This window comes from Acromyrmex echinatior, chromosome 8, assembly GCF_024713525.1.
Source record: "Acromyrmex echinatior isolate Ae372 chromosome 8, ASM2471352v2, whole genome shotgun sequence".
NCBI lineage: Eukaryota > Metazoa > Arthropoda > Insecta > Hymenoptera > Formicidae > Acromyrmex > Acromyrmex echinatior.
In genome coordinates this window covers 12552866-12562388 of record NC_141859.1, presented here as the reverse complement: position 1 = coordinate 12562388, position 9523 = coordinate 12552866, and the positions used below count along the sequence as shown (strand labels likewise).

The 9523-nt window shown below is 38.1% G+C and overlaps 1 protein-coding gene across 2 annotated transcripts; it reads left to right on the top strand.

The window, feature by feature from the left end:
* The first annotated feature begins 7107 nt into the window (after positions 1-7107).
* IFT52 (intraflagellar transport 52) lies at positions 7108-9461 on the top strand. Of its 2 annotated transcripts, none has more exons than XM_011060381.2 (6): positions 7108-7729; positions 7827-8044; positions 8171-8279; positions 8343-8625; positions 8759-9007; positions 9096-9461. In XM_011060381.2, the coding sequence occupies exons 1-6, from the start codon at positions 7596-7598 to the stop codon at positions 9363-9365; spliced, it is 1263 nt and encodes a 420-aa protein (XP_011058683.1). In that variant the 5' UTR covers positions 7108-7595; the 3' UTR covers positions 9366-9461. The 2 variants fall into 2 exon arrangements, with proteins under 2 accessions (XP_011058683.1, XP_011058684.1); XM_011060382.2 differs by having other exon boundaries at positions 7589-7729; positions 7813-8044.
* Positions 9462-9523: the final 62 nt, after the last annotated feature.

Below are 9523 nucleotides of genomic sequence, written 5' to 3'. Positions count from 1 at the left end.
CCACGATTCGTGACGATCGCGTCTCCTAAGTAGACGTTGTCACCGAGATTGATCCGCGGCACGTATCCTTCCGCTAAGGTCGGATTTTCGATGCGGATAGGTATGGTAATGCGAGACCTCGACGGAATAGTTACCGTGTCGCGTCGCGAGAACGGTATCACCGTATTTTGCCAAGAGATCGATCGCTTTACGAAGTCTATTTTTGTAGCGTCCCGCAAGAAGTCTGATCCTAGGATTCCTTCTTGTGTGATCGGGAAATTATCTGCTACAATCTGCAGGGTTACCGGATATCCCATAATATGGACATTAGAATAACCGAGAGTTTTGATTTTGATATTACCTTCGGTTATTCCGCTAAGCAATAGTATCTGATCCGTTTTGATTGGTATTTCGGGACGCAAATTACGTCTCTTAATGATGTTCGGCGCGGCACCTGTGTCGATCATAAACTCGACGTCGTGTAGCAGGCCATCGACAGAGATACAGATAGTTGGTGCATGGGAGAAAGCGTGGGGATTTAAGACTGCGATTCGCCCTCTGTCGCTTCGGTCGATTGTGTTTCGATCGCTCTTATCGGACGTTGCTGTTCTCGCGGGTTTGCCGCCCGAGGTTCGTCCGCTCGCCTCGGGGGGTCTGAGAAGTTTCCCGGTCTAACGCAGGAGTTGTTGTAGTCACGTTTCCGACATTCCTCTATTTCGTGTCCCGCGTTTTTGCAATAACGGCACCATTTGCCGGGACGGGCATTGGTGTAGCGATCCGTGGGCATGTTGTTGTTGACGCGATTCTCGCGGCTTCGGTATGGTTCGGGAGGGCGCGTGTTCCTGACATTGGATAATTTAGGTTTCTTGGATTACCGAAATTTCCTCGCGTTTCTTCTGACCGGTATCTAGGAGGAGGCTCATCGCGTCGCGGGGTTGAGTGGGCGAGGGGGCGTTGAATCAGGTTTGTAAGGGGTAGTCGTTGGAGTGTGCTTCCATATGTATTTCGAGGGTCGTATCGCTGCTTGTCGAGTTCCTCCCTTTTCGCGAGGGACTTGGCCGCGGAAAACGCTTCGAATGGGTTTTCGCGGTGCTCCGACGTCATTTGTAATCGGTATTGGAGGGGGAGACCGTCGCAAAACGATCTTGCGGTGAGTGCATCTATCTCGGCTACCGTTCGATGATGTAGGGTTCCTCTCGTACGACGTTCGGCGTCAAGGATTGCGGTACGCAGGTCCTTCACTCGGCTGATATAATCTAGTATGTGTTCATTTCTTTGGATATACGACATACTTAATTCGCCGCGGTATTGGTCGATTGAATTAGGTGACCCGAAGGTCCCGTTCAGGAGGTCTATCAATTGTGTTATTGTATCGCATGGCTCGTCCTCCACCGCGTAGTAAGCGCGCCCTCTCAATTTATTTACGAGTATTTTGGTTAAGTTTCTCTCGGAGGAGGGAGGGACGGTTTCCTTAGCACGGCGGCAAGCTCGAATGAATTGCGATAAGGGAATGTTGTATCCGTCGAAGGAGGGAATGCACTCCGTGGCTTCCCGAAACGAAACTTTTGGTGGCTGGGAAGATTCTATGGAGCTCTCTTCATATAAGAAGGCGTGAGGTTGTGACTCGAACTGTCGTTGTCCGTCGGATGGCATAAGGAGAGGATCGTGGAGTCTCATTTTATCTACATCACGACGGAGGTTATTAAGTTCGCGGAATATTTCGTCTTTGAACGAGGAGAGCAGCTCGCGGATATTGCTGTCTTCGTAAGCATGCGGTCCATCATTTTGTTCGAGCCGTTGTCCACGTCCTGTTCAATGGTCGGCGGGTCGTTCGCGGCTTGCTTCTTTCGCGGGTTCGTTCCAAAGCGCTACGTTCGGACCGGAGTCGTGTTTTCTCGGTTTCGCATTCGCGCGCGAGAGTGTCGCGTTCGGCCTGTATTCGCGCCCTCTCCGTTTCGCGCTCTTTCCCCATCTCCGCGCGCTCTCGATCCAAGGCTGCGCCCTGTTTTCGCAGGCGTTCTTCCTGCTTTGCGAGCGCTTGGCGTAGCGTTTCCAACTCCTCTTCCCCGAGCTTTACGCCGTCATCTCTCTTCGTTGCGCGAGTATCCATGACGGAGCGTGGGAGTATGACGAATTTAAACTATAGACCCCTAGGTTGGTGGGTAGATGGCGCGTGGTGAATTTAATCGCTATCCCACCGCTGTCACCAAAAATGTTACGTCCTGAGGTCCGACCGGCGGTAATCAATACCTGGACAAACCTAGGACTAATAGTGGATGCAAACTGTACTTACCATACGATGATTGTTTGCGGATCTTTTCAGCGGCTCCGCGGTGTTACGATCCGTTACGCTACGTGCGGGCTGGTTGGGATCTTGGTTGGTCGAGTCCGTCGTGGGTGAGAGGGATTGGTCCAATGCTGGCTGCCGTTCACTCGCGCGTCCACTTGGTGAGTTTAAGTGAGGAGCAATTTCATGTGATGTATGCCGATTACGTAGGGAAGGTTTCGTTGAGAAAAAGGTCACACTCGCGTATTTATCTTTGCTCAGAAAACAACTTATATATTTTACTGTTATTAAGTTGCACTAAATACATGACTAAATTTATACTACGGTTAGTATCTAACGTGATTAAAATTGACAAGGTCGAATAGAGTTTTACTTATATAATTAGATGAAGTTGCTTATACGAATAGAAATGGAAGATTGGATATAGATTCAAGTTCGAATTAGGAATTTGAGTTAGAGATGGTGTCGGTCCGAACTTTTGTCACGAGAGAGTAAAAAAGGGAACCCAGTTGAGGACTTAATCTTAACTTAACTACTACTCGGTTATCCCGAGGGCTTTTGGTGGGGCGCTAGTGGTGGGGAAGGCGTCAGGAGCGGTCTAGGCGGTTTTTGTGCCCTGTCGGTTTATTAAGATAAAGAAAGTTGTGATTCGCCTGGGGATATTTCTGGACAAGTTTTATATGTACCGTGGACGTGACACCATTCTTTAGAGAAAGCTATGATTGGTCAGTTTCATAATATCGATGTTATAACTTCGGCGTAAAGCGTGTAACAGAGGTCATTGTTAAAAATAAGTAGTATGAAAGTTAGAGATATCTGTTTCATTAATAATGTAATTCTCCTGTTGTAGATTTGGATTTTATATATTTTGGTGATGCCACATATTTGTTGTGCATTCAGATGTTTTAATAAAGCCGGTGAAGAATACGTATTGATCAGATTTCCTAAAGAAGATCAATATCGAAATGCATGGGCAGATGCTGCTTTGGACGAGAATGCATCAAGATCTTTGGTTAATTTAAGATTGTGCGAAGTGAATGTTCATTGTAATATTGCTATACAGAATCCAACTAAAAATAGTTTAAAAAGTGCTTCTCCATTTAATGTTTTCCTCATTTCAAATATATTTTAAGCAGATATATGTCTATATTAAATTTTTATTTTCTTTAGAGCAAATACATATTTTCAACAATGAAGCATTTATTAATTCAAAGCTTATTCGTGACAATATATACATTGCTTTTTCTCATTTTACATAGATAAATTAACTTACCAAAAATAATCAAAACAATAGATAACAAAAACTGTTTCAATTGCGCACACATATTCGTCACGAGTAAACAAATTGATAAGTCTCTTTTTTTAGGGTCTCTGACAATCTTGAAATAAAAACGGACTATTGACTTCTGCACATAGACCGCGCGGCGGAAATTGTTGCACTATTCTGGTAAAAATTTTTCTCATAATTTTTCATATAATTTTTCAGAATTTCTATATAATTTTTCAGATTTTCTATATCATTTCATAACTTTCTTACATTTTTTATACGAATTGGAACATCTTAGAAATCTACATTTTTTCTCAGAATTTTTTATATTAATTATAAAATATCATAAGATTTCTAAGATTTTTTTGTAAGTATGATTTCTGATAAAATATTATAAAATCTAAAAATTTAAAAATATTTTTTAAAAATGATGGGATGAAAAATTTCAGAATATTTCAGAATTCGCTTGTATGAAAAATTCTGAAAGAAGATGTAAATTTTCTGAATTTTTCTGAGTATTTCTGAAAAATGTTTCAATTCGTATAAAAATTATGAGAAAAATTTTTGCCAGGGTAGTCTATAATTCTATTGTAAGAAATTCACTAGATATATACACAACAGAGATACCAACAGCATCAGGGCTGTGTGGCTCAGTGGCAAAACGAAAGTCTACCAACTCGGAGGAGTGAACAGACCTGGGATCGAGACGAGGAGCGCCCTGATATTTTTCTCTGTTATCGTCAACTGTTTACACTTTCTCAAATCGGCTCCACTTAGCAAAATGAATACCGCTCCTAGTGACTTTAAATTTTGGGCGACACGAGTGCCTCCATTGGCAACAACGCCTGTCAAGCAATAATATCAATTGACTGATTTTCCAATTAGAGTATATCCACACAAACTTGCATAGTTGCATAAATGTATGCATAACGAAAATTATCCAATCACATTTTACGTGCGTCTTTATAAGAGAAATGCAATTGGATAATGTTCTTTATGCATACGTTTATGCGGCTATACAAGTTGTGTGGATATACTCTAAAAGATTGCAACATTCTTTTTTTAATGGGTTTCAGAATGCAATCTATTCATCGAACGATTGGTTCTTACTTATTGTGCGAGAGCGAATCAGAGCGAGAGCGCTGACGTGAAATTTTAGAGTGATGCGGCGTTTGTCTAACTGTCTTTCTCGCTAGTTCAAATCCGGCTCGAAGGACCAGAAAATGTGCGAGAATGCACCGCGCGGAAGGATTCGAGTGAGAGAACGGCACACGGTTGATATGATACACGACAGTAAAGAGAACTTCGTTTCCTTTTAATTTAACAAAAGAATTTTCTTTAATATGATCAGTTACAGAGTCAAAAAATATAATTAATTAAATATTAGATTAACAGAATATCAAATGCGGTCACCTTTTCCAAAATTGTATTTGGAATCGCGGTGATGGAAAATCTCGGCGATTTTCTCGGCACTTTTGAAAAGATTCGTTTTATAGCGATTTCACTAAGCGGTTAGCACGGCGGTTTTATGAAGCGATATAGTAGCGAGACTATAACTCTAAGAACTCGAAGAACTTTTAGAAGTGAGAACTCTAAGAAGTCTAAGAATTCTAAGCGGTGTAAACGGTCTAAGCGGTGTAAACTATCTAAGCAATCTGCCCGGGAGGAACGGCGAGATCGAAGATCATTTATTGCTTTCGGTCTGGACTTTCTTCTTAGGAGAAATCCAATTAAATTTTGCCACAATCTTAATTATCATGTGGCATTGGTTGTACAAAATTGATTGGCGCTTTCGATTCTTTTCCAACGATGTTCAACGTAACAGTCATGCGCGACAGAAAATCCGTACGCGGGATTGGTGACAGCGCGTGACGTATTCGTCGGAGCGCGGCGCTCGCGTCCGCGAATTGAATTGTTCTAGAACTTTCGATGGTCCGTTGCCGGTGCCTGTTTGCGTGTACCGAATTGTTTTGAAAAGACTAAAGAACGATGAATCCCTGACTTTAACGAGGCTTAATGTCAGGCTCGAGATGAAATCACGAGCTCGCCTTGTGCGTGCGTTCAATAACAATCACTGTCGGTCGATCGAAGGAATTCTTACCTTTTTTTCGAATTACCGATCTCAAACACTTATGGATCCGTAAATAAAAACCAATCGCTCGGTAAATAAGCATTTCGAAAACTATAGAAAAAAATCTGTTGCAACCTTTTAGTCGCTGAGTGTACACTGCAGTGCAATTAATTCGTTGAGTCATAGTAGTAGCCCGATGTTTATCAATGTTTATTTTTTATTCAAATACTATCAACTTTAAACTGCAAGAAACAAAAATCATTAATTTTTTTCTCATAGAGCTCTAAGAATTTTTTCAGAATTTTTTATCAACTTTTTAATATTGCATTTTCTTATTTTCAATAAGTCGGGCTGCTATTATAACCTAGCAAATTAATGCACTGCACTGTACAACGCAATTTCTAATTTATATTTTGCGAACATGGTACACTAAGATATGCCATCTTTAAATACGTATGTATGGGATAATGAACAATGGCTATTGATTGCGGCTGTTATATTCATTCGTGATTTATGACGGATGCGACGCTGCTATGAGAAAATTGAGAAAATTTTGAAGTCAGCCATAGACTATGAATAGACTTGAGACAACAGCACAATATAAGGATATACAGTAAGGATAAAGTCACTACATTAACAAAATACTGCAAACTGCCACCATTTTGGCTCCATGACACACGATTATTCAAAATTTCAGCCTCTTTCGGTGCGGTTTTTGCAATTTTCAACACAGTAACCGGGCATTTTCGATAATAAAATCAGGTTCTTCTTTTTCTTTTAGATTCCTGTATGGATTTTCAACCTTTTAACAGAATCAGGTTAGGATAGCACTTTGACGCCATTTTGGCTCCAAATGCTAATTCAATGAATTTTCTCATCGCAATACTTTATTAATTTAGTGACTTTTTAAGTAGGGACAAGTAGCACCTTTGATCTTTTTAGACGAGTTTTGAGAGAGTTTTGAGTCCGCCATGTCTTTGGTGACGTAATACTGTAGCAATATTATTAGGAACCATCTATACTCAACAAAAAAAGAAGATAAAAAATTTTAACTTTTCAGAATCTTCTACCAAATCGGTTCTACCATCGCGGTTTTTTGTCACTAGATGTTGATGGTCATATATCTAGTGACAAAGTATCCGCTAGATATATGACCATCAACACACATCTAGTGACATATATGTGTTGACCATCAACACCATCTAGTGACAAAAAATCGCGGATACTTTTTAGATGACCCAATATATATTGTGTGTGTGTGCGTACTACTCTTTTCTAGCACATCTATAATACGTGCGTAAAAGTGATTACAAACATATATAAGTATCTGACGGTTTTTTGGCGGTATTTCAAATAGAATTCAGCGGGTAATTTTTTCAACAGTTGACATCACAGTGGCCTAGTTTCCATTGAGAGTTTAAATCGGATCAGAGTAAGGCTGGGTTTTCACTTGACGCTATGACACTCATTTTCAACGTCAAAACAGGTCACGTGATCAAAATTGACGAATACTAAACATCAAGAACCAACCAACTACAGTCGGGCATTCCTCTGTCGTTCAACTGTAACAGGGAAATACTCGACTGGTAGTTGGTTGATTCTTATATTCTGATCCGGTTTAAACCCTCGATAGAAAGTAGACCACTGTGCAAAGCTGCTGTACAGTGCATACACCATGGAAACTTTCCAGTAAGAGACACAAATTGGCACAAGAATCTGTCCTTGTTCAATAATCAGTAAGAAACAAAGACGGAATGACTCTTTGTGCCTCTGCTGGAAATCTCCCCATGTTATCCCTTCCACCACGGTTTTGACGGTGTGTGAACGTGAATTGCATCTTTCGAGTAGTTGTCATAGCAACAACGCAATGAAATATTTTGACGTGAACGTTGACATTCGATCATGTTTGATCAATTTCGACAAATGTAATGTCGAATTGCTGTACATAAAGAATCTCGTTCAAATCAATTTATAACAATAATAATCCAAGAATGAGCGCAATCTTTAATGGGAGTGATAGTAATGAAAATATTATTATTTTTGATATATCAAAAAATGAAAGAAAATTAAATGAAGAATTTAAAGTACTTCAACGAAAATTGAAAGGAAAGTGGAAATTTATCGAGTAAGTTAAAATTTGTATTGAATAATCAACATTATTAATTGCATTAATCAATATTCTTATTGAGTTGAAAAACTTAAGTTCAGTGAATGTATTTCAGAAACAATGAAGTAATATCACAAGAATCATTGACAAATGCCAAAATTCTCGTTTTACCAGGACCACTAAGTAAATTTACCGAACTCGAAATGAATTCCATCAGAACTTTTTTAAATTCTGGTGGCAATATTCTTGTCACGCTTGGAGAGGGTGGGGAAAATAAATCTAATACAAACATTAATTTTTTGCTAGAAGAATTTGGTATAATGGTGAATAATGGTATATAAAATATTTAAATAAGATAATTCTCTCTCTGCCCCTCTCTCTCTCTAAATAAATAAATAAATAAATAAATAAATAAATAAATATAAACAAAAATTCATATTTTAATATTTATATTTGCAGATAGTGTAGCTCGCATGAGTTATAGTCAAACAATGCATCCTAAAGAATCTCTAATCTCCCAAGGTTTATCAAATAAATCTATATTTCTGAAGAATCATGATGAGTACATGTAAGATAACCTTAAAATATTTCTCTTGTGATAATTCCAATTATTAATAAATAATTATTTTAGTGGTATGAAATTTTTATATCCTTATGGTGCAACATTAAACGTGGTGCAACCATCTGTTGTTGCTTTATCCAGCGGATCAATCGCTATTCCAATGAACAGACCAATCTGTGCATATCATTGTGTAAAAAACAGTAATGGCAAACTCATTGTATTAGGTTCTTCTAGAATGTTGACAGATACTTACATAGAAAAAGAGAATAATGATGCATTACGAGAAATGATTTTTGACTTTTTTGAAATAAATGTCACAGAAAAGGAAGATCTTCATACAGATGATATAGAAGTAAGTTATTTATTATAGATAGTACACTTTTTACTAAATGTATAAATACAAATAAATATAGCACAAATATTAAGATTTCTTAACCAAATTTTCTCTATAAAAAAGAATTGACAAACCGTATCTTTATGTATAGTTTTGGGAATACAACTTTGTACCAGATATAACACAACAGGCTGACAATCCAAAAGTTTGCACATCAGATTTAGATAATATTGACATACCTCGTGAATACACTAAATTATTTAAAAATCATTTTTATTCTATAAATTTAAATATGGTACCAGCCTGCATAAAAGCGTATGAGGCTTTAGGAGTAAAACATGAACCACTTACTTTGATTCCACCTCATTTTGAAGCACCTCTACCTCCCACGCAAGCTTCAGTAAGCATAATATCTAATTTCTATATCTATTTCATTTATATTCTCTTTTATAATTATGCACTTTATATAAACTTGAATAATCCTACAGATATTTCCTCCAAGCTTTCAAGAATTACCGCCACCTGCTTTAGAGCTGTTCGATCTAGATGAAGCTTTCAGTTCTGATTTATTAAAATTATCACAAATTACTAATAAATATATGGCAACGAAAGAGCTATCAAATGACAAAGAATTAGATCACTATATCAGGGAATTTGGCAGTATAATAAGGATAAACAATTCTGACACACACACTGCTAAAGAAGTATTAAATTTTGTTTTTCAAAAAATCTGCAGTTATAAGACAATGCATGATTGAAATTTTTTTATTAAAAAAAATGTAATTTATCGTAAATAGCTAATTGTATCATATTAATTGATGAAAATTTAATAAATGAAGAAAACATTGCGCTTATTTATTTCAATTTTCCTTTTCACAATTTAACATCTATCGGTAATGCAGACTTTTGAGATTTT